This window comes from Syngnathoides biaculeatus, chromosome 8 (genome assembly GCF_019802595.1).
Source record: "Syngnathoides biaculeatus isolate LvHL_M chromosome 8, ASM1980259v1, whole genome shotgun sequence".
Lineage (NCBI taxonomy): Eukaryota > Metazoa > Chordata > Actinopteri > Syngnathiformes > Syngnathidae > Syngnathoides > Syngnathoides biaculeatus.
This window is the reverse complement of record NC_084647.1, coordinates 32,258,955-32,284,579: the sequence shown is the minus strand read 5'-3', so window position 1 is coordinate 32,284,579 and position 25,625 is coordinate 32,258,955. Positions and strand designations below refer to the sequence as shown.

The 25,625-nt window shown below is 42.2% G+C and overlaps 1 protein-coding gene across 5 annotated transcripts in view; it reads left to right on the top strand.

The window, feature by feature from the left end:
• Positions 1 to 25,625, top strand: part of fat3a (FAT atypical cadherin 3a) — a 171,979-nt gene that overhangs the window by 11,764 nt on the left and 134,590 nt on the right. For all 5 annotated transcript variants that reach the window (XR_009796083.1, XM_061827451.1, XM_061827449.1 and 2 more), the window contains exon 2: positions 19,650 to 22,973. Coding sequence is in view for 4 of the 5 variants with exons in the window: in XM_061827451.1 (XP_061683435.1) it covers positions 19,650 to 22,973 (3,324 nt within the window). In the remaining variant the exon portion in view is untranslated. The remainder of the gene's footprint in view (positions 1 to 19,649; positions 22,974 to 25,625) is intronic.

Below are 25,625 nucleotides of genomic sequence, written 5' to 3'. Positions count from 1 at the left end.
TCTAAAGCGCTTTCTTTGTCTAGGGTATGAAAACCAACCTGGAAATGTCACTGAAGCCTTGTATATCTGAGTGAGGAAATCATGATGGGGTGAGCAACATAACAATGAAGAGAAGGGGAAGATGAACCATTTGGTAATCTTTCTAAACATTCTCTTACACCGAGAGAAAGAGGTTATTTCCACCTTCTCTATCAGCAATGCCCACACTGAGGTAACTGCAAGGGGATACAGAGAGCGCAACAAGTACGAATCAAGGTAGGATTTATTTGAACAAAATGTAATCAAGAGCTGCAAACCTAGGAGAGAAACGTACAAGGGGATGGCAGGACAAATAAGGCACATGAAGCCTGGTTCATTTCAGGGTTTCATGTGCAAAAAATATATGTGGTAGCTGATCTACTAATGGGTGCACCGAGGATTACACATGGCAAAATTGCTGTGCAGTGTCACGACCCATCGGAACGGAGGTAGGACCCAAATGGAGGAGTACACGGGAAGACGTAGAGGTAATTCGGGAAAAACGTTTATTGTTCCACGGTCGGGGATCGGGCAGACTGTCAGGTGCAGCAGTGGTAGTCAGGACGTCGGGCGTAGAGAGCAGGTCAGCGGGCAGGCAGGAGTCGGTACATGGGAGATCGATCAAAGCAGGCAGGAGTATCAAGGGAGTCAGATTTGCGGGGTCGGTTGAAGAACGGGCGGTGGTCGGTACACACGGGTTGTAGATCAGAGATACGGGAGTGCAGGAACGGGGCATGAGTTGCGACGATCTGGCGCCGGACCAGTCGTCCCCATGGTCCTATATACACCGGGGCCAATCAGCCAGGATGAGCCGCAGGTGTGCGCCTCCCAATCAGCGCGGCCACCCACACAGCCAGGGCTGGACCGGCAAGACAATGAGACACAGTTTATTTAGCTCGTTCTGGAAGGAGATTATGCATGTTCTCCCCATGCCTATGTGGATTTTCTTTGAGTACTCCGGTTTCCTCTCACATCCCAAAAACCTGAAACATTAATTGGAGACCCTAAATTGCCCGTAGGTGTGATTGTGAGTGGGACTGTTGTCTGTCTCCATGTGCCCTGCTATTGGCTTGCAACCAGTTATGGGGGTACCCTCCCTCCTGCCCGTTGACAGCTTGGATAGGCTCCAGCACTCCCGTAACCATTGTGAGAATAAGTGGCTCAGAAAATGGATGGATGGATAAATTGCTGTATTTGCTTTCCATTGTCGATCTGTCCCATCTTTTACTTTAGGGTGCGAGGTTCCCACATTTTGGTCATTATATTCACAAGAAGGAAAGGAGTCAGGCCCAGTAGGTGTTTTCTAGTGGTTGTCTCACACAGCAGGGTCACTTGGATGAAAGCGGCTTATCAAGTTGCGGTGGAGTCACTGTAATACCTCAGGGTGCGGGGAGCATGGTCGTTAAACATTGAAGCACTCATTTAAAAAATTACAAAATTATTGTTTCATAAGGTATTTTATGGCCTATAAATTGTAAGTGAATTAAAAAAAAAACCTTGCAAATGTTTAGGCCCTTCATATTTCATCCCTTTTTCAACCCTTTATGCCCGAACAGTTTTATTGCTTCACAACTGAGTTTTGGAGCTTCCTCTGTGATTTCTTCTCATTTTAATTGAAGTTTTATTGAGGATCAGACAAAATTGAAGAGAACAGAATATCCAGAGGGGTGAGTGAGATGAACACAAAGCTGAATGAGAAAATAAATCATTCCATATCTGCAACAAATAAACACATCTTGATGTTACATGAGACTGTAGTGCTACACCCTGTGAAGGCAGAACAGGACAAGACAGGACAGGACAAGGATAGGAGAAGAAGCATGCAAGACAAGGATCGTGAACCCGGCAATACAACTGGAATGTGGTGGGAATGATTAATTGTAGAACTCTATATAACAAGAACGTAAATGGGGTGATACATAAGCTCTTCATGCATACATGAGTTGCTTGTTGCAATAAGTGAGTAGTTCCACACCCAGTGAAAGAATCCAAGGAGTGTGTGCCTACCGACATATGCAAATGATTCACATCCTTGTGGGTGCAAAAAGATGAACTGAATTGTCCTATAATTGCTCTGCAATGCGGTGGCGAAGGGCTTGTCATGGTGACATCCTTGACGTATGGTACTATTCATAGCCAAGTCGCTTTCATGAGCTCCGAAGAATTTATTTGCTTCCAAATTCCCAAACTATTCCCAAGGGCAAAATGCTTTTTTTAAAAAAAAAACTCATTTGGTACTCTTTGGCGCCACAGCCATGCCACTCTCTCTCTGTGTCCTATGTACAGTTCAAAACAGATACAACAATATACAATCATCACATGGCCACCACCTCAATGCCCCACATTCAACATGGCCATCACTATATCACGGGAGGATCTAACATTATTGTATATCTGTAACCCCGAAATAGGTCACTTCCATACTATGCCTGCGCAACAGGCAACAGTAAACAACAGCATTCAATTCTTGAACTAACAGACATTGTCAACAGCATTTTAAGTGACAAAGGGAAACAATTTTTGGATGCATTGTTCAGTTCTAAAGGTTCGTTTTATCCCATATCCTTTATACCTCTATAATGAGTGTAATGTTTTCTCGAGCTACCACTGTACTGACTTGTTGATTTACAAGAGAAAATGTCGTTGACTGATTGCACACAAATGTGCAGTTGCAAGTTAATTGCCTTGCTTATGAGTATGTTGACTGTGTATAACATTCTAACTGCCATATCTGTAGCAGCCATTTCCAATTTGGACATTTTGACATTCTACTTCTTCCTAGGTTTAGTCCTTACAGTCTGTGCTACTGCTATCCTGAAAGTCTAATTCTCAGTACAGTGTGTGCTACAGCCACAGTATGACAGGGGAGTTGAACAGAATGACTGACTGGGCTCCTCTGTTAATTGCTAATCCATTCCTCTCAGACAGATTACCTATATTGTACACCAAGGACATAAACACTGGCTCTGGCATTAACAGCCTACTGCCTAATAGATATTTTTGTGTGCGAATTGCAGCTATCAATCCGTACATTATATACAACCAGCTGTTTTTGAAGCTGTAACTTTTGGGCTATTTTACATTTGGTAAAACCCATTTGTGGATGTGTATTTCACGCAGTGGATAAAATTGGTCTACAGTTCATTAATACTCTAACATATATTGAGGTTTAAATTTCATACATTTTTCTATTCCTGACGGTTTCAGTGATGTACTTTGAAATGCAATATAAGATCTTACCTGCAACATTGAAAGTAGGTGGTACATGAGGTTCTAAGACGATTATAAAATGCCTGCATGCATTGTTTTTCTTCATTTAGAAGCTGTTTCTTAACCTCCCTCTCAGTTTTTTCCTCCCAAGGAGATTAAACACTCCTGTCTGAGTGGCGAGAGACTTGATCCCTCACTGACTTCCCACCATTCGCACTGATTGTTTTCAATGTAGTGCCTCGCCAAGCTTGAAACAGCTCTCCCACAAACTGAACTTGATCTTATTTTCACCTCCAAGAGCCTTTTGTTGAAAGACAAGAAACGGAATACTTGTTATTGCTATCCCACTAATATAGCTCGTTGAGTTCTTGACACCCAAGTTTTTCTTGATCTGCTCAGCTTGGAAGCACCATATTGGTTCCCTTTGCTTGGTACATTGAATTGCAATTATTTTGTTGTGAGAATAGGAACGCTATGATGTGGATTATACTATTCATTTAATTGGGAGTCAAACTACTGCTAACAAAAGTTAAACTTATATGAGTTGAAAAAGTGAAAGGCCTGTTTTTTTATTTGTTTTATTTTGTTTTTGATCAGTTTGTCTCTGAGATAATTGTTGTTAAAGAAGTAAAACTGAAGTTTCGTGCTGCACAATGTTCCCTGTAATTTTTGACACTATGATCCTAAGCAGTCCCTTTGAATACTGTGAGCAATATCAGACGTCTGTTATTCATTGAAGTTACATAACTTATTAAAAGAATCAAATTACGGCATTTACATTCCCATCAGAACACATTTATTAGGAACATCCCTCCGTCCATTTTATGAGCTGCTTATCCTCACGAGGTGTGTCCGCGAGTGTCATCAGGCAGGAGGCAGGGTACACCCTGAACGAGTTGCCGACCAATCGCAGGGCACATGGAGACAGACAACAATCACACTCGCAATCACGCCTCGGGGCAATTTAGAGTCTCCAATTAACAGGCACAGGGAGAATATGCAAACTCCAGAGAGGCGGGGCTGGGATTTGAACACCGGTCCTCAGAACTGTGGGGCCAATGCTCTAAATAGTTGCTCTACTGTGCTGCCAAATTTGTAAACTTTTTAGAGATTTTTTTTTCCCTTTGTGGAAGAAGCTTCACTATTTGCTTAACAAACGGTTCGAGTGTGCTTTGGAGTGTTGGTATTTTTTTTTTCATTTATTACTGCTTTGAATTTATTGTATTGAATAAAGTTTGGTGGTACAGTGACGACTGGTTAGAGTGTCTGCTTCACAATTCCTGGGTCTGGGGTTCAATTCCCAGCCCCGTCTGTGTGGAGTTTGCATGTTCTCCCTGTACCTGCCTGGGTTTTCACCTGGTCCTCCTCTTTCATCTAACATCCCAAAAATATACATTAATTGAAGACTCTAAATAGGTCTTTGTTATCATTGTGAGTGGGAATGAGTGTGAATACATAGTGTATATAGATACAGTATTACTTTTTCCAAACAAAGCCAGTTTCTGCCTGTTATTTGGAATTCTTTTAGTTGCATAGTTCATCATGTGTCTTAAAAACATTATTGTTTAATAGTTGCTGTAGGTGGTCAATTACATGTTTTTCCGATGTGCTAAAATGAAGCGGTATATTATTAATTTTAAAATCTGGATTATTAAAAAATGGAGGGAGCATACTTGGAGCTAACAAGGATCCTGAAGATTCTAAACCTTTCCACCAAGCCATGAAGGTTGATGTGAATATTTGGATCTCGAGTCATTTGTGTCTTGTAAGAGTTTGGGAGTTGGATGTTGTTATAGTTTCTTTCAGCTTGTCCCTTTCAGGGTTGCCACAGCGTGTCATCTCAGATGAACGCACATATTTGTGTGGCACAATTTTTACGCCGGATGGCTTTCCTGACGCAGCCCTTCTCAGGGAGTGGAGACCCCAGTGGGATACGAACCCACAACCCCTGGTTTACCAAACCAATGCTCTAACCACTGAGCTACAGGGAAGACTATAAATATTTTAACACCTGAAAAAAACAATGTTAATATTTGGTACAGTAGCCTTTGTTTGCAACTACAGAGATCAAACGTTTTCTGTAGTTGTTCACCAGGTTTGCACACACTGCAGGACGGATTTTGGCTCACTCCTCCACACAGATCATCTCTAGAGCAGACAGGTTTCTGGGCTGTCACTGAGAAACATGGAGTTTCCCTCCCTCCAAAGATTTTCTATTGGGTTTAGGTCTGGAGACTGGCTAGGTCACGTCAGAACCTTGATATGCTTCTGACGGAGCCACTCCTTGGTTTTTCCTGGCTGTGTGCTTCGGGTCATTATCATGTTGAAAGACCCAGCCACAACCCATCTTCAATGCTCTGACTGAGGGAAAGAGGCTGTTCCCCAAAATCTCACAATACGTAGCCAGGGACATCTTCTCCTTAATACAGTGTAGTCGTCCTGTCCCATGTGCAGAAAAATACCCCCAAAGCATGATGCTACCACCCCCATGCTTCACAGTTGGGATGGTGCTCTTGGGATGGAACTCATAATTTGTCTTCCTCCAAACACGGTTCGTAGTATTATGACCAAAAAGTTCTATTTTGGACTCATCTGACCACGAAACGTTCTCCCATGACTCCTCTGTATCATACAAATGGTCATTGGCAAACTTAAAACAGGCCTTGATATGTGCTGGTGAAAGCAGGGGAAGCTTTCGTTCCATGCATGATTTCAAACCATGACGTCTTAGTGTATTACCAACAGTCACCTTGGAAACAGTGGTCCCAGCTCTTTTCAAGTCATTGACCAAGTCCTGTCATGTAGTCCTAAGCTGATTCCTCACCTTTCTTAGGATCATTGAGAACCCACGAGGTGATATTTTGCATGGGGCTCCACTCTGATTAAGATTGACTGTCATGTTTAGCTTCTTCCATTTTCTAATGATTGCTGCAACAGTGGACTTCTTTTCACCAAGCTGTTTGCCAATTTCTCCGTAGCCCTTTCCAGCCGTGTGGAGTTGTACAATTTTGTCTCTGGTGTCGTTGGACAGCTCTTTGGTCTTGGCCATGTTACAAGTTTGAGTCTTACTGATTATATGGGGTGGACAGGTGTCTTTATGCAGCTAAAGACCTCACACAGGTTAGGATAATACATAGAGTGGAGGTGGACTTTTAAAGGCGGACTAGCGGGTCTTGGAAAATTTCAGACCCCTACATGATTTCTAAGTGGGAGAACTTGCAATATAGCAGGGTGTTGAAATAGTTATTTTCTTCATTGTATATTTGAGGTAAGATTTTCATTTTTACTGTGGGTATTCACTCTTTCACCCGCTCACTCACTCAGTCTCTTTTTCTCTCTCTATTGCATAGATTCAAAATGGGGGCAAACTGGCTTAAGCCAAATGATGAATCTATGATGAAAGAAAGTGTTTTAATTTGTTTTACAATGAGTCATCTGGGATTTTGGCATTTCCATTCTTTGAAATGGCCATGAAAAAAAAAATAATAACAGCTTTGGAGTAATTGACTTTTTCCTCAGCCCAATGGATGTTATTCTGCTGATCGATGTGTTAAACAGAGTTGACAGTGATGGTTTCAGCCAGTCTTGTGGGTGCAGTTCTTTCTTTGGATGAGATAATATAATTTCTTGCTTTTGTTTATTTACTCCTCCAGCTTTAATGCTCTTTATTCCGTCCACCAGGATGCTTTCTTCCACTCTTTCATGATAGACTGGGTTTTGATTATAATAGTAGAAGACCCAGTTTTTTTTTTTGTTTTTTTTTTTATTCACGAAGGAATACTCTCGGCAGTGAGATACCTAAACTCACAATGTTCAATTTTCATGTAGCATGTATTTGTTTTTGTAGTCTTAGTTTTGACTTAGTGATGTTTAAATCTCATTGCAGCCACAATACCAAACTGAAGATAGATAGATAGATAGATAGATAGATAGATAGATAGATAGATAGATAGATAGATAGATAGATAGATAGATAGATAGATAGATAGATAGATAGATAGATAGATAGATAGATAGATAGATAGATAGATAGATAGATAGATAGATAGATAGATAGATAGATAGATAGATAGATAGATAGATAGATAGATAGAAAGTGAATTTTCAGTGGCTTGGTGGACAACTGGTGAATAGTTACCATGTTCAGGTGACAGTATAAAATCCAGCTTTGACAATTTGAAGTTTGCATGTACCGGCCATTGCCTAAATGAATACAGTGTGGCCTTGTCCATTCGGTGTTCATCGTTTGCTGATTTTGCCCTCCAAGTTTTTTTTTAAAAATGTGCTTTTACATTTAACAAAACAGATAAAAGAATGACTGAAGAAACGGTTGACAAAAAACATGTAATTTCAATACGATTTACATCCTCCCGGCATACTTTGACTTAGTGCAAGGTACTGAGGAAAGCAGGCTGGGAGATGTAAATTGCGTTTGAATCGCATGTTTCTTGAGTCATTCTTTTTTTTGTTTTATTTTTTGCGAGTTATGCTAGTGTGTTTGCTGCAGTTCAATAATTTGAGTTTTGATGTGACATCGTGAGTGTGAACAAGATCATCTCTAATGACCTGCCTACACCGACAGTGTGTGGGCCAATGTAAACATCTTCTGGTATTAGATGTAAAAAGTATTCCTCTCTGTCTTGTGAGTGTCATATTATTGTATCTTACATACACATTTAATCATGTATATGTATGTCATGTCACTGTCATGTTCTAACAGTGTAACCAGTGTGTTCAAGTATGTTTCTTGAGAACACTCAGACAACATACAATGAAGAAAACAAGTATTTGAACACTGCTATATTACAAGTTCTCCCACTTAGAAATCATGGAGGGGTCTGAAATGTTCATCGTAGGTGTATGTCCACTGTGAGAGACATAATCTAAAAAGATAAATCAAGAAATCACAATGTATGTTTTTTTAACGATTTATTGGTGTGATACAGCTGCAAATAAGTAAGTCCACCTCCACTCCATGTTTTATCCTGAACAGATGCACCCGTGTGAGATCGTTAGATTCATAAATACACCTGTCCACCCCAAATAATCAGTAAGACTCAAACTTCTAACATGGCCAAGACCAAAGAACTGTCCAAAGACACCAGAGACATAATTGTACAACCCCACATGGCTGGAAAGGGCTACGGAGAAATTGCCAAGCAGCTTGGTGAAAATACATCCACTGTTGGAGCAATCATTAGAAAATGGAAAAACCTCAACATGACGGTCAATATCAATTGGAGTGGAGTGCCATGCAAGATATCACCTCGTGGAGTCTCAATGATCCTTAGAAAGGTGAGGAATCAGTGGAGGACTACACGTCAGGACATGGTCAATGACCTGAAAAGAGCTGGGACCACCGTTTCCAAGGTGACTGTTGGTAATACACTAAGACGTCATGGTTTGAACTCATGCATGGAACGGAAGCTTCCCCTGCTTTCACCACCACATATCAAGGCCTGTCTTAAGTTTGCCAATGACCATTTGGATGATACAGAGGAGTCATGGGAGAACGTTTTGTGGTCATATGAGACCAAAATGGAACTTTTTGGTCATAATTCTACTAACCATGTTTGGAGGATGATGAGTTCCATCCCAAGAACACCATCCCTACTGTGAAGCATGGGGTGTAGCATCATCTTTTAGGGGTGTTTTTCTGTACATGGGACAGGACGACTGCACTGTATTAAGGAGAGGACGGTCGTGGCCATTTATTGTGAGATTTTGGGGAACAACTTCTTTCCCTCAGTCAGACTATTGAAGATGGGTCATGGCTCGGTCTTTCAACATGACAATGACCGGAAGCATACAGCCAGGAAAACCAAGGTGTGGCTCCGTAAGAAGCATATCAAGGTTCTGGCGTGGCCTAGCCAGTCTCCAGACCTAAATCCAAGAGAAATCTTTGGAGGGAGCTGAAACTCCAAGTTTCTCAGCGACAGCCCAGAAACCTGTCTGATCTAGAGAAGGTCTGTATGGACGAGTGGGCCAAAATCCCCCCTGCAGTGTGTGCAAACGTGGTGAACAACTACAGGAAATGTTTAAACCTCTGTAATTGCAAACAAATAATAACATTGGTTTTCTCAGGTGTACAAATACTCATTTGCAGCTGTATCACACAAATAAATCGTTAAAAAATCATCCATTGTGATTTCTCGATTTTTCTTTTTGGATTATCTCTCACAGTGGACATGCACCTTCGATGAAAATTTCAGACCCCTACAGGATTTGTAAGTGGGAGAACCTGCAATAGGGTGTTCAAATACTTATTTTCTTCACTGTTTAAGGCATGTTGTCCATTTTTGAGAAAATTTAAGACTTTTTAAGTGCATCTTATGGTGAAAAAAACATGGTACATATCTTACATAGCTGTATTAATACTGCATCCATTATTTGCACATTTTTATAATTCATGGGGGTGTAAGGAACGTAACCCCTGCCTATAACAAGAAAACATTGTAATACGTCATTTCATTCCTTCATAAAAATGGAAATCAAAGCACCGGCACGGTAACACAGCTATTGAGCGTTGGCCTCACAGTTCTGAGAAATGGAGTTTCAGATCCCGGCCCCCCCTGTGTAGAGTTTTCATGTTCTTCCCGTGCCTGCGTGTATTTTTTCTGGGCATTCCGGTTTCTGCCACATCCAGACAACATGCATTATTTGGAGACTCTAAATTCCCTCTAGGTGTGATTGTGCTGTCAGTCTCCAAGTGCCCTACGATTGGCTGGCAACCAGTTCAGGGTTTACCCTGCCTCCTTACGAGGCTCCAGCACTCCCACGACCCTTGTGAGGATTAGCGGCTCAGAAAATGGATGGACTTTATATATATATATATATATATATATATATATATATATATATATATATGTATATATATATATATATATATTATACATATATATAAATACATATTCACACAAATTCTGGTGATTAAAAGAGCATTTTAAGTTATATTTATTTGATAATGACTGTACATGTGTTTGATGGTCTTAAACATTAAACTGGAGAAACTATGCAAAATATAAGTTTCAGAAGGAGACCGATACTTTTTCAGACCACCGTTGACATAATTAGATGAGATTCAGTTCTCAAGTGCATAATTGATAGTTGTTCTGTATACAGGAAAACCCCATCAGCCAAACCACACTTTAGCCTCTGCGCGCGCGCACACACACACACACACACACAACACACACACACACACACACACACACACACACACGCACGCACACATAGACACACACACACGCACGCACGCATACACGTGCACACCACATGGATGACGACAGAGAAAAACATCCTCTTAACTAAGAAGTCCCACTTATTGTCAGTTTTAAAGACCTTCACATTATCTTTTAATCATTGACTAATTAGTTTTGAATCGTGTCGGGAAACCAGCCGCCTCCACACCCTGCAGAAGCAACTGTGGCTTTTTGTTGGTCAGACCGCTTGCTCATATATGTGTTATTGGAAAGAGCCAGTTGATAAAGGTTTCTGCTTTTATTGTCTTTCAGTCAACATGATGTACGAGTGTGTGGAAAAAACATAGAAATACCTTGTGCAGAGGGAGGATGAAAATGTTCCTGAAATGTCTGTTTCTTCAGTTAGAGTGAATCCCAAGGGTTGTTTGTAACCCAAATTTTTTATAAACCGAGGAAATATTTTCCATTGAAATGAATGTAAATGCAATTAATGAATGACAGGAATTGCAATGAATCCAATCAATACCAGGCACACATTATGTACCTCTTTTCCTATTTATGTATTTATTTTTTTATATTAGTCTGTCTCTTTTCTACTTCATTTGTTGATGATGGCACAGGAAACCGATATCTTTTTGGAATTTTTTGCAAGAAGAGGGACAACACTTTGTCATTTAAAATTGCTGTGATGAGCATAGTTTTAAAGTTTTAGTAGGCTGATGCTTTTCAATCAATGCTTGCACATCACAAAAGTTGTATATATAGTAAGTTTCTTTCGGCTTGTCCCGTTAGGGATCACCACAGTCAGAGATCACGAGTGTTTTGCTGCATAGAGCCATATCATCCACATGTAATAGCCAAAGAGCCACATCATGCACATGAAGCTCATTCCCTTCTCACAAATACCCTTGCTCAGCCAGATTTATTGTAAATGTCACACACCAACACAGTTACAAGAAAAATCGACTCCTACAGACTACCAAGATAATAGGCCAGTAATTTTAAGAAAATAAAATGGTGTGCTCTTTCTCACACAGACAAACTACCAGTTCAACCAAGTCTTCTCTTGTATGTCACAACTCTTATTGAAAGCAACACTAAAATACTTACGTTTGGAGGTCTGAGTGACTGTGAATGATTCTTTATTTATTTTTTTTTAAACTGCATCTGCTTTTCTGTGATTTTTCAAAATGACTAAGTGACTACCTTGTGACTGGGAAGTTTTGTCCCTTTGGGAAGTACCAGGTCGATGTTAGCGTGGAGTGAGCTCAAGTGAAGATATGAAGCTGTGAAATTTAATGGACGTCTGAAACAAAAGGTCGAGTGGCTGGCGGTTGTGCTCGCTCCCCAAAAAATATGAGCTCTCCCGCACTAGTAAAAAGGTCCTGTTTTGATCAACATATTTTCATTTAACTTTGCATTTTTCTCTGGCGTTTGGAGAGCAAAATGGACAAATTATTTTCTCTAAAGCTCACCATCCAACTGGGAAACTTTGAATTATTTCATTCAATGCGAAAGCCAGTTTTGCGAAAATACTATGCTTACCTTTCCTGCTGCAGTCATATGACTGTGGCCTTATTTTTCAAAGTGACTAATTTGTGACTGCAAAGTTCAGTCCCTTTTCGAAATTCCTGGTCGATGTTAGTGTGGAGAGTTTAAGTAAAGAGTTGAAGCTGTGAAATATGATAAAGACATCTAACACAAAAAGCAGAATTGCTGGCCATTATGCTAAAAAACAAGAGCTCTCCCGCTCTACTAAAAACGTCCTGTGTTCATCCACATATTTTTGTTTAAAAGTTTAAAAGTCATTTTTCTCTTCCATTTTGAGAGCAAAATTGAAAAATTTCGATCCTGATTCAACTTTGAAAGTTTGAGCTATTTTCATTCAATGTGCAGGGCATTTTTGCGAACATACCATGTTACCCTTTACTCCTCTGGTTGCTTGAGGATAGTCGGGATATGCAGGGGAGACATCTGCTCCGAGGCCAAGGCCTCCTTGGTGTTAACTCCCTTCTTTCATTGCACACCTGAGCAGGGTAGTGGGAACATGAAAGCCACAAAGCGGTGATTTGCTGCTCGAATCGCTTTGTTCTCTGCTCTCCAAATTCAACATCACTTACACTTTCTGCGTGCTCTTTTTTTCCTTGTCACCCTCCCTCTGCACACACCTGTGCAGTCCCGTGCCACTCACCCATTGACGCACACACCCACACACGCTGAGCTTGTTGTCACAATACCCATAACAACCATAATAAACTCAAGTGAAATGTGCAAGCAAATACCATAATAAACGCAATCAAAGCACGCACAGAACCACTGTAATGAACTCGAGCAAAGCACGCACACACGCATATTAAAAAACACAGAACTTCGATATGCTTTCATACTGTTAACCTTTCCTGCAGTCAGCTGACCAGAGTCGGGAGACGCATGGGAGACGTCTTCTGCTGGGCCGAGGTTGTCCTCCTCGAGAGCTGCTGAATGAGCCAGTGAGCCAGTCGTTGTACAGTCACAGAAAATTCAGTGGGATTAATGGAATTATTTCCAAAGCCTAATGACACCACAATGACGAAGTAACATAATAAATCATATTTTTGAGAAATCGTAACAAAGATGACACTGTGGTGTTTACATAATTCACCCGCGGGACCTCGAGTTGGGTTGCGGGGTTCCGCATGGACTGTTTTTGTTGTTGCTCTTCCGGAGAAGGAGTTCAGCGAGTTCCCGCCATTATGCGAGTAGTCGGTTGATGTCCGTGAATAAAAAAGTTTGTTCCTGTGTTCGACACTCTGCCTCCTTTTCTCCGGTGCTACACTGGTGACCCCGACGTCAGTCCCGGCGTTTTTGAGAATGAACCAAACATGGCAACTGCCAGCCTCAAATTGCCGGAGTTTTGGGAGACGTCCGTGGCTGCATGGTTCGCGCAGACAGAGGCTCAGTTCGCCCTCCACGGGATTTCGGATGATTCCGCCCGTTATTACCATGTTGTCTTACCCCTCGGGAGCTCAACGGCGGCCAGAGCAGTGAATTTCATCATCTCCCCCGGCCCAGGATAAATATGCTGGGCTCAAGGCTCACCTCCTCAAGGTTTTCGAACTTTCACGGCCGGAGCGTGCCCGACATCTGTTGGCTATTAATGGACTGGGGGACAGCAAACCTTCCGAACTAATGGAAATGATGCTAACCTGCTGGGCACGGAGGAGCCCAATTTCATTTTCATGAAACTGTTAACCCTATGTTCAGATGGCACTCGCTAACAGTACTGTCACTGAGCCCCGGGCCCTGGCCAAGGAGACCGACCGTTTCTTCCTGGCCACCCAACGCTTCTCCCCTGAGATGCTGGCCCCGGCACGCAGTTACTCCCCCCCGGGCACGGGGGTGGCATCCAGCAGGGGCCCCATCGCCACCGACGGCCGCGCTGGCACAGGCTTGTGCTACTTCCACGCCCAGCGAAGAGGTGCTGCGCCGCTTGCAACTTCGACGCGTCAGGAAAGGCACTGACTTTCTCCACAGTTGCCTGTGTCCGCAATGAGGTGACTTATGGCGGTTTCTCCAGTTCACTCTCAGATGGCACCAAGTATCAGCTCCTCCTTGGTGAGTTCCCTGGCTTGACACAGCCCACTTTCTCCTCTGCCACGACTAAACATGGGGTCGAGCACCACATCGAGACCAAGGGCCCCCGATTCACGCGAGGGCCCTACGGCTTGACCCCAAGAAGCTAGCAGTCGCTAAGTCCGAGTTTGCCAACATGGAGCGCCTGGGCAGTGTCCGCCGCTCCGATAGCCCGTGGGCCTCGCCGCTACACATCATCCCTAAACCGAGTGGCGAGTGGCGACTGTGTGTTGACTACCGCCGCCTTAACGACGCCACTATGCCCGACCGCAACCCTGTTCCAAACATTCAGGACTTCTCAGCCCACCTGGCGGGCAAAATCCTGTTCTGCAAGGTTGACTTGGTGCGCGGGTATCACCAGGTTCCCGTGCACCCGTAAGACGTTCCCAAGATGGCTGTAATCACACCGTTTGGACTGTTCGAGTTTCTGAGGATGCTGTTTGGTCTTAAAAACGTAGCCCAATCTTTCCAACGTTTAATGGATTCTGTGCTCAGAGACTTGCCTTTGTGTTCATTTATTTGGATGACATCCTCGTCGCCAGCTCCTAGGAGGAAGAACATCTGATGCACCTCCTCGACCTCTTCGCAAGACTTGAGCAGGATGCCCTGATCATCAACCCAGTGATGTGTATTTTCGAGGTGCCCTCCATCCAGTTCCTCGGGCACCTCATCGACAAGAACAGCGCCGCCCCCCTTCCGGCAAAGGTGGAGCCCGTCTCCGCTTTTCCCCGACCTCGCACAGCTCGGGGACTCCGGGAGTTCCTGGGCATGGTGACTTTCTATCACCGGTTCATCCGCCGGGCAGCCCACACCATGCGCCCGCTCTATGAGGCTCTTAAAGGCAAGGCCCCCAACCGGGACATTGAATGGACGGCCAAGAGGATGGAAGCCTTCGAGGCTACGAAGGCCGCACTGAGTCGTGACGCTATGCTGGCCCACCCGACCCACGGGGCCCCCGTCGCTCTCACTACCGATGCATCGGACTACGCTGTTGGGGCCGTATTCGAACAGTGGGTCGGTGGCGCCTGGCAACCGCTTGCCTTTTTCAGCCGTCAGCTGGTCCCCAGGGAACGCAAATACAGCACGTTCGATAGGGAGCTCCTCGGCCTCTGGCTGCCGATCCACCACTTCCGCTCCCTATTGGAAGGCCGTAGGTTTACGGCATATGTGGACCATAAACCCTTCACTTTCACCATGTGCAAGGTGGCCGAGCCGTGGTCTGCCTGCCAGGAACGCCAACTGTCGTTCATCTTGGAGTACACTACGGACATCCAACACACCGCCGGCAAATCCAATGTGGTCGCAGACTGTCTCTCCAGGGCGGTTGTCGGCATTGTGCATCTGGGTTTCGACTACTCCCGCATGAGCGCAGACCAGGCCTCGGACCACGGGGTGCAGGCCCTCAAGACTTTTAACAATCCATAGCTATGTTTTTTACTCGCAAGACACCAGCACCAAGGATGCGACAGCAAAGCCGTGAACTGTAAAATACGGCTGAAATGCTATTGTTTCTTGTTTCTCCTACTTCATAGATTAATCATTAAAATTTAATTATTATTGGCAACCAATTCAGGGTTCGCCTCCTGCCCCTTGACAGCTGGGATAGGCTTCAGCGCTCCCCGTGACCCTCGTGAGGATAGGCGGAAAAAAGAAAATGGATGGATGGATGAAATAATAATGTTAGAGTTTGCGTGTTACATGAGCCCTTACATGAGTTTTGTCCGGTTTTGCCGGTTTCCTCCCACAATTATGTGTGCTTGGTTGACTGAAGACTCTAAATTGTTCTTAAAATGCATTCACAACCAGTGACAGATATTGGTGTTAAATATGCATGTTAACTGGTTGAACAAGTTTTGAAGTGTTTGGGTGAGTGTGCATGGTTGTCTTCAAGTGCTCTACTATTGACTACGGATCAGTCCTCGTACCTTGCTTCTTGCCCAAATTCAGCTGGGTTAGGCTCCAGCACACACTTACTTTTGTGAGAATAGAAGATGTAGAATATGGAAGGATTGACTTATCGCAGTATTTTAGAGCTATAAATGACAGTTTTATGCATCACGCGCTAGCTCAACAAATAAAAGTGACTTACTGTTCTTACTTTAAAAAATATCTAGTTGTATGTCAGTCTTTGGACCTGCACTGTAAAATAGCATTGACTATAACAATAAATAGAAGAAAAAGGAAATCTTGAGGTCAGAATATTCAAGCTGACAGCTAAGGCAAATTTTCAGCTTGTCTTGTAAGCGACCTTTGTGAACAATTTTGTCACTAATCTCAACAGAAATATTTTGTATAGAGCACATGAGATACATATGTTTGCCATCAAACAACTGGGGCAAAAGTATATGTGTACAGTATGTGGGGTATGGGAATGAATCTTGATGGCCACGAGTATGTTTGTGTGATGTCGAACTGGGTTAGGGTTATACTTTGCCAGTGTTTTTATGGTTATTTTAAGTATGGCTATCTCAAGAGCAATATAGTCTCAAAACAACTGAAAATAACAGCAGGTTAAATCATGGAGATCTAACTTCAAACAAGTAGGAGTGGAAGTGGAGAAAATTTGTTGTAGATATTCAGGAAATTATTACTCTCAGATTTTCTTTCGTTAACAATAATGATAGTGTTCCATTTTATCTCAATGGTTAGATCAGGGTGTCCACTCAGGGACCGAGATATTTCATGTTTTGTGAGTACATTAAAAGTAGCAAGAGCTTTCCTGTCCGCTGCTGTGCATCCAGCTAGAGGACATTGCCAACTCCCGCTATCACAGCAGAGCCAGTAATATTACAAAGGTCTCTTCACATCCTGGTCATCACCTGTTTAACCTGCTGCCCTCTGGCAAACGGTACAGGTCCCACAAAACACGGACAATGAGATCCAAGGGCAACTTTTTCCTCAGAGCCATCAACTCCTTGAACTCAAAACCACTGAACATAACAACAATATAATGTAATATTTTGCAACTACACTTTTGTGCATTTATTTATTTATTTATTTTAGCAACAACTCTGCCTTGATCCTTTGTCCATTGTTTTTTTTTTTTTTTTTACCCAAGATGTTCTTAGATTTTTATTCTATTTTATTGCACCTTGTGGAGAAGCACTCATCATTGTATGCACAGCATGTAATGACAATAAAGGCTTTTGATTTGATGGATTCTGTGGCTTTTTTGTACGCAAAGTCTGTTGACTTAAAGTCGGTGATATTTATGAATTACTACTGTATGAATTTATACTGTATGCATGAAGTGCTGTACTTGTAAAAAGCAGCAAAGTGCAGCCCGAGTATCCTAAATTATTAACACAAGCTATTAGCTCATTTTTAACTGATTAATTTACTTGACTATCTTCATTTCCTTGATGCTTTCCATTGACATCATTATCCAAATGGTTGCGGATGGTTGTATAGGTTGCAGTGGATGCAATCTAACAGTTCGTTCACAAACTACTGAGGCACCATCAGGAGCAAGTGGGGCTTCACGATCTTCCTAAAAATAATCTGGCATGGTTATATGGTAACTGGGGACTCCAACCTTCAAGCTGAGATACAACCAATCTACTTCGTCAGCCAATGATCCTAAATATTATGTGGTCTGACTCACAGGTCCAGTGAAAACATGTGGTAATTGCGGCAAAAATTCCCAACCTATTTCCTAGAGCGATGTGATTCCCATTCAGAGTGTGACTCAGACTGTGGCATATTAGTGTGTCGTGAGAGCTCATCTAGTGTGAGATTATGAGATTTCACTTAATTGGTCAAAATATTAGTTATTTATAACAAATAACGTGTCTTTGTTCATGTATCTATTGTCATGAGCAAGCAGCAAGGGGTAGGACCCAAATACAGAATGCCGAGGCAAGGACGTGGTTTTGAGGGAAGTTTAATCCAGGCAAAAGTCAAAACACAGGTGGCAAAAGGGCAAAAGCACAAAACGTAAGGCAAAAAGGCAAGGTCCAAAAAAATAAAAACGAAGTCAAATATTTCTAGGCGAAAAGCATGGCACATGAACCAAAACAAGACGACTTGACTATGGTGGCACATCAACACTGGGAAGTGGTAACGAGGCATATACACTAACAAGAAGCTGGTAAACTGACACAAATTCACACACAAAACGAACTGGCAACTAATGACACAAAACCCGAGGCTTGAATACAAGACATAATTATCATTACTGAGATGCAGGTGAGGAGCTGTTGCCAGCACCATCCACGCACAAGGCAGTGGCATGACCAAACCACTGAAATCTATGGCAGCGGGATATGAAGACAGACAGAACAAATAAACGCTCTTCTATTTCATGGTGGAAAGTGTACAATTGACTTGTGTATCCACTTTTTGTTACACTTCGATTCGGTGGTGTGACGTGATATTTTTCAAACAGTTGGCTAAATAAAGGTTTGGAATCACTGTACAAGAGAATGACATTCACATGTTAAAGTATACATTTTACATTTTTTTTTATCTTAAATGTAGAACAGTTCCCTAGTGTCTTACCAAGATGTCTGTGGCATGCTTTATTGTTATTGTGAAGGTAGTTTGCAATTGGTTGAGGTATTTTAAGGCCGCCTCACTCTTTTTCACAATTTTTTCCTGAGCAAAGACGGACTGACCTAGTAAAATTGATGTAGATAGCTTTGGGACTTTTCACACAGGAAAATCTTCAAAATGCCCCTCTTCCCATTACCAACCCCCACCTCCACTCAACCTCTTCAAGTTGATATTCCGATGACAGTTTAGGGTCAGATGAAAATTGTAGAGTCCTTCATCTTCATTTCTCTAGTGTTGATTTGAGTCTGTCTTCCCTGAATAACTTCAATTATATTTAAATGTCGGCTTCACAGTGAGTTAAGATTGTTTCCACAGAGGTGGATTTTGGCCAGGCAGAAAAAAAAAACCCAAACATTCAGAGATCAACACTCTTGTGCAAGACAATAAAATGTTGCTTTTGTAAAAGCAAAGTGTACACTATATGTGGCTGAGAATTCCATCTTTGTACTTGGCAATGTTTTTAAAGCTTGCTTTTTTGTACAACCCCATCCATGTATTCCTTGTGGTGAAAAGTGGCAAATCATCAAGTTGCAGACCAGTGTAGCACTCTTTTGACCACAACGTGGCATTTACCGGATCAGGCTTGTCTTCCAAAGACTAGATTTGCAGATATTTGTGGTTGAATTTTTTTCGAGAACATACTCTGAACGCCTTAATGTGACTTCCAGTTCAAAACCATATCTCATTGCCTCTGGAGCGATTGCATGTTTGTAAAATGGTTAGGATAGGGTCATGGGTAAGTAACCCATCATTATGTCCAGCGGCAGGTTCTTTAGTGTTTGTTTTGGTGATGTTACACTTATCTTGCTAGCCATATAATTATTTTGTTCCTCCACAAACCAACTCTGGTTTTTATGAAACTTGCAATTGAATGTCATTGTTTTACAACCACAAAGGATCATGTCGGACCTCATTTTATCTTCCCAAAAACATGCACTCATTGCCACTTCCTCCCTTAATAAGCCAAGAGGGCAGAGTTCATAGGTCAAATTTTGGTTCCTTTTGTTGCTATATATCTCTCTTGCTATGTTCACCTGTATTTTTCTGTTGCAGGATGGAGTGATGATGGGATGGATATGAATATGGGCCAGTGGGCAGGCATGCGTGCCCCTCTGCTTGGCCTCATCTTGCTTCTGCTGTTGTTTCTCCTCAAACCACCACCCTGCTGCAGCCAGAACACCCAAGGGGCCCCTCAGAATGGACCTTATTTTGGTTTCACTCAGCCAGTGTACCATGCCACAGTCCATGAAAATTCTGCTGCTCGCACCTATGCCAACAGTAAAATTAAAATGGGCATCCACCTGGCACAGCGCTCCTGGGACATTCGCTACAGAATCACATTAGGAGATGATGAAGGTTTTTTCAAGGCTGAGGAATATGTTCTGGGTGACTTCTGCTTCTTGCGCATAAGAACTAAAGGCGGAAATGCTGCCATCTTAAACAGAGAAATTCAGGACAACTATGTTTTAACAGTCAAAGGCTCGATTAAGGGAGAGACACAAGTGGAGGCCTGGGCTAAAGTCAGCATCCAAGTCTTAGATATGAATGACCTAAGACCACTGTTCTCCCCCACCACTTATTCTGTGACCATAGCAGAAAGTACCCCTCTCAGGACAAGCATAGCACAAGTTACAGCAACCGATGCAGATATTGGCTCCAATGGGGAGTTTTACTACTTTTTCAAAGAAAAAAGGGAGCTATTTTCAGTTCATCCAACTAGTGGTGTTGTTTCCCTTAGTGGAAAGCTCAATGTTGAGGAACAAAACCGGTATGACTTAGAAATACTGGCAGTGGACCGAGGTATGAAACTCTATGGAAATAATGGAGTCAGTAGCACAGCCAAACTCTTTGTCCATGTTGAGCGTGTAAATGAGCATGCGCCACTAATAAACGTAGTTACCCAGAAACCTTCTTGGCTTGATAAAAATTCAGTATATGCCATAGTTACGGTTGAAGACCCAGATGAAGGTTTAAATGGTGATGTAGACTCTGTTGTCATTGTTGGTGGAAACCTGTCTGACCAATTTTTCATCGAAAGATTTAATGAAGTTGAATTTGCAATTAGGGCTTCTGAGACAGTTCATTGGGAGACTTACCCACATGGCTGTAACCTCACATTGCAAGCTAAAGACAAAGGAAATCCACCCAAATTCTCAGCAGTCAAAGTTGTTCATCTTGCAGTTGCCAAACAACAAAAAGTGGATGTCAAGTTTGAGCATGAGTTTTATGACGTTAATTTGAGTGAAATGGCACCGCCAGGTACAATTGTACTGGCAGTGAAAATTAAACCAGAGCCAGATGATGCAGAATATGTCATGACACCCTCTGCAGATTCCGGCTTTTTTCAAATAAATACTTTAACTGGTGCCATCTCCACCACTCGCTGGTTTAGCCAGGTGACTCAGTATGTCTTTAGCCTGGAGGTTCTAGAAATAGATAGTGATCTCAAAGTTCAAGTGCAAATTTCTATTGACGATGCCAATGACAACACGCCAACATTTACTCAGTCCTCTTACAAGGTTATTGTGAATGAAAGTGTTCCAGTTGGGACCTCTGTATTAACTGTTTCTGCAGTAGATGTGGATAAAGGAGAAAATGGATACATAACTTATAGTATCTCCAGTCTTCTGAACTTGCCATTCAAAATTAATCAGTTTTCTGGTGTTATCAGCACCACGAAAGCTTTGGACTTTGAAACTTTTTCAGAGAGCTTTATGTTTGTCGTCAGAGCATCTGACTGGGGATCACCTTATAGGCGAGAAAGTGAAATAAATGTTACTATTCACTTGGAGAATATAAATGACAACCAGCCCTTGTTTGAGAAAATAGCATGTCAGGGTATGATTTCCAGAGAGTTCCCAATGGATGAAGTGATTACCACAATGTCTGCAATCGATATAGATGAGTTAGAGCTGGTAAAATACAAAATAATTTCAGGAAATGAGTGGGGGTACTTTGACCTAAACCCTGATTCAGGGGTCCTTGCACTGAGAAGGCCCTTGGCAACAGCCAATCCAAAGAATGGTGTCTTCAGTCTGAAAATAACTGCCACGGATGGTGAGAATTTTTCTGATCCTATGTTTGTGAATATTTCACTTATTAATGGGAAATCTCCCCCCAAAGGTTTGAACTGCAAAGAAACAAGGGTAGCTCAAAAATTAGCTGAAAAATTACTCAAAAAGTCAAAGGCGAGCAACAAGCCAAAAATAGAAGATTTTATTGACCTTTTTTCTGTCAATCGCCAAATGCCACAGTTTGAGAGCTCTTTCCCTGCCGATATTTCTGTAGTAGAAGATCTAAAGGTGGGCTCAAGTGTTTTTCAGATTAATGCATATGATGGGGACACTGGTTTCAACGGCCAGCTTCTTTACTCTATTTCAGACGGAAATACTGATAGCTGTTTTACGATTGACATGGACACAGGTCTTGTTAGTGTTTTTCTTCCCATGGATAGAGAAAAAAGAGATCGTTATATCCTCAACATAACTATCTATGACCTTGGCCTGCCACAGAAAGCTGCTTGGCACTTGCTTACTGTCTACGTTTTGGATGCTAATGATAATGCACCCGAGTTTTTGCAAGAAGGTGGTTATACAGTCGTCATATCTGAAAACACAGTCATAGGGACAAATGTCATTCAAGTGGAAGCCACTGATAAAGATCATGGACTTAATGGAGAACTTTTGTACTCTTTTTTGACTAGCACCACACAATTTGGAATCAACTCGACAAATGGCATAGTATACATTGCTGGACAACTTGACAGGGAGTTTGGCTCTTCTTTTTATTTGAAGATTGAGGCTCGAGATAAAGCAGATAAAGGGAGACAGAGGTTTACTATAACCTCATTAAAAGTCATATTGGAAGATGTAAATGACTGTCCCCCACTATTTATCCCAAGCGTGTACAAAGCCAGGGTTCTAGAGGATCTCCCAGTTGGAACAGTTGTGGCCTGGTTAGAAACCCAAGACTTAGACCTGGGTTTGGGTGGCCAGGTCCGCTACTCTTTAGCCAATGATTACAATGGATGGTTTGATATAGACAAAACAAGTGGAGCCATTCGTCTGACCAAAGAACTGGACTATGAGACACAACAGTTCTACAACCTTACTGTTCGGGCCAAAGACAAAGGAAAACCAGTATCTCTTCTCTCTGTCACCTTTGTGGAAGTAGAGGTCTTGGATGTAAATGAGAACCTCTATGCACCGTACTTTGCCCCATTTGCCCTGTCAGGATTAATTAAAGAAAATGCACGTATTGGAACTACCCTCCTACAAGTCAGTGCTAATGATGAAGATGATGGCAGGGATGGAGAAATCCAGTATTCCATTCGTGATGGGAGTGGCCTTGGACGGTTTGCCATTGATGAAGAAACAGGTAGGTTTCCTTCCTTTTATTATGGCATCATGTAGCCATGCTTTTGACAGGAATGCCTTGATTTTTTTGTAAGTTTCTGAATGGGAAGTGAAATTGTGAAAAACAAACAAACAAAAAAAAACCACTTAGTTGGTAGAACGCCTCAAAACTGGGTCCGAAATTCCTCCCAGGGGCCTGGCACCACCTGCATTGCAGCAGCTACTTAGTGGTGTCTGAATGTGTGCCTTTGTGCCTTTCTATTAGCATCTGGAAAGTGCTTTGGACTTTGATACTGTTATAAAAGTGCTATAATACATTCAACATTTAAAATAAAGTAACAATAAAAGGTTTGAATCCTGATGAATTCTCAATGACATGCTACATATTTTGTGAAATTTTCAATCACGATTGATTTACCTTTGTTCAAGTTTGCTGGGAAAATAAAGTAACAAAAATGGCTACAATCCTGATGAATTCTGAATGACAAATGTGATATATTTTTTAAATTTTCAATAATGATTGATTTACCTAAGTTTCATTTTGCTGGAGTACAAAGAATAAATGACAAAAAAAAAAAAAAAGCCAACATTGCACAAGTATTGACTCAATCCTCAGTACAAACATAACCAGGGGAAAAGCTGCAAAATACAATAATAGCAATGTGTTGTATTCTGTTGGAGAGATTAGGGTTCGACTGTATAGATGATAGCCTCAATATAAGTATGCCCCGTTCGCCCCCGAGGAGTCACTCAGAAAACAATGGACATGAAAGTGAAGTTGGTTCTAGTAGCTTTAATATAGTCACAGGCACAGGTAAGACTACAGGCCTTTCAGTATGGCAGGCAGGCATACAAGATGGTACATGCACTGATTACAATGTGTGGAAACGATATCCCACGTACATACTCTGCCTTGTGTGCGTGTGTGTCAATGTGCGTGTGTGTGTTTTTCTACAAAGAAGAGTAAATTTTAAAATACAGTGAGCCCTTGCCCATTCGCGGCCCCACATATTCGCACACTTTAGACTCCAATTTTTTTGTTTTTTAATTTACTGTATTTTCATGATCTAAAAGTTTTACATTCTCTTATAAATACACGAGATGCCACATTAGACATGGCACCTTACAATCTGTTGTACTTTATGTGAACACTGAGTTCCAACATTTGCAAATGTTATTCTGAAACTTGTCCAACAAAGTACACTTAAACACACTGATTACATTGTTAGCATGCATGCTCATTAGTCTCATTAGTAAGTATGTTAGATACCATAAAATGGCACAGACAAGTCAGTGAAAAAGATTTGCATTTCCCATCTGTAAACACAAGATGTTAACATAATCCCACACATTGCCTGTGTTGGCACGTCATTACTGACAATGTTGTACACACTCACGGTGTCACATCGAAACTAAAATTATCACACCACAGCAAACAGAGTAGCATAACTAGCAAATAATAAAATAAATAAAAGAATGACTCACAAAATAATTGACACAAAACATGCACTGTAAACTGTATTTGCATCCTACCAGCATGCTTTGCAGCTCTATGAAAATAACTAACTAAATAGTGTGCTCACCAGTGATGGCAAGATGAAGCTTCATGAAGCAGCATAACACTTGGGACATTGGTTCGAGTATTGGTTAATTTCTTGGTGCTTCGTGGCACATGAAACCACCTTCTGCAATGTATATGATCACAGGAACTTATTTGAATGCCCTATGTGATTGTATTGCAATTTGTTCATGACAAAAATAAATAAATAAATAAATATATATATATATATATATATATATATATATATATATATATATATATATATATATATATATATATAAATATTCTGTGTGGGGCGGCACGGTGGAGGAGCCGGAAAGCGTTGGCCTCACAGTTCTGAAGTCCCGGGTTCAATCCCAGATCCGCCTGTGTGGAGTTTGCATGTTCTCCCCGTGCCTGCATGGGTTTTCACCAGGCACTCCAGTTTCCTCCCAAATCCCCCCCCCCCCCCCAAAAAAAACATGCGACATTAACTGGACACTCTAAATTGCCCCTAGGTGTGATTGTGAGTGCGGCTGTTTGCCTCTATGTGCCCTGCGATTGGCTGGCAACCAGTTCAGGGTGTACTCCGCCTCCTGCCCGTTGACAGCTGGGATAGGCAGAGATGGCTGGCGGTTGCAATCACCCCCAAAAAAGATTTGCTCTCCTGTGCTGGTAGAAATGTCCTGTTTGCATCCACATATTTTCATTTCACTGCGCATTTTTCTATGGCATTTTGAGAGCAAAATGTACTCCTGGCATCCTGCCCAGGCTGGGCGTGGCCAGCCAATTAGTCGGCACACACCTGCACCCTGTTTCGGCTGATTACACCTGGTACTTATAGGACACGGCGGGCATCTAGTCCTCCGCCAGATCGTTGATTCTCATGCCTCGTTCCCGCACTCCCGTATACCTGACCTACCGTGTACCGACCCTCGCCTGTTCCCTGACCATCCTAGTAAGCCTGCCTCTTCTGATATTGCTGCTTTTCCTGACTGACTCGCTGATCATTGACCACGGACCAAATAAAGGCTTTCTGTACACTACCTGCTTGCCTCTGGAGTCGTGCATTTGGGTCCGCCTTCGAGCCTCGTTCGTGACAAAAACTTCAAGTTATTTTCATTCAATGTGAAA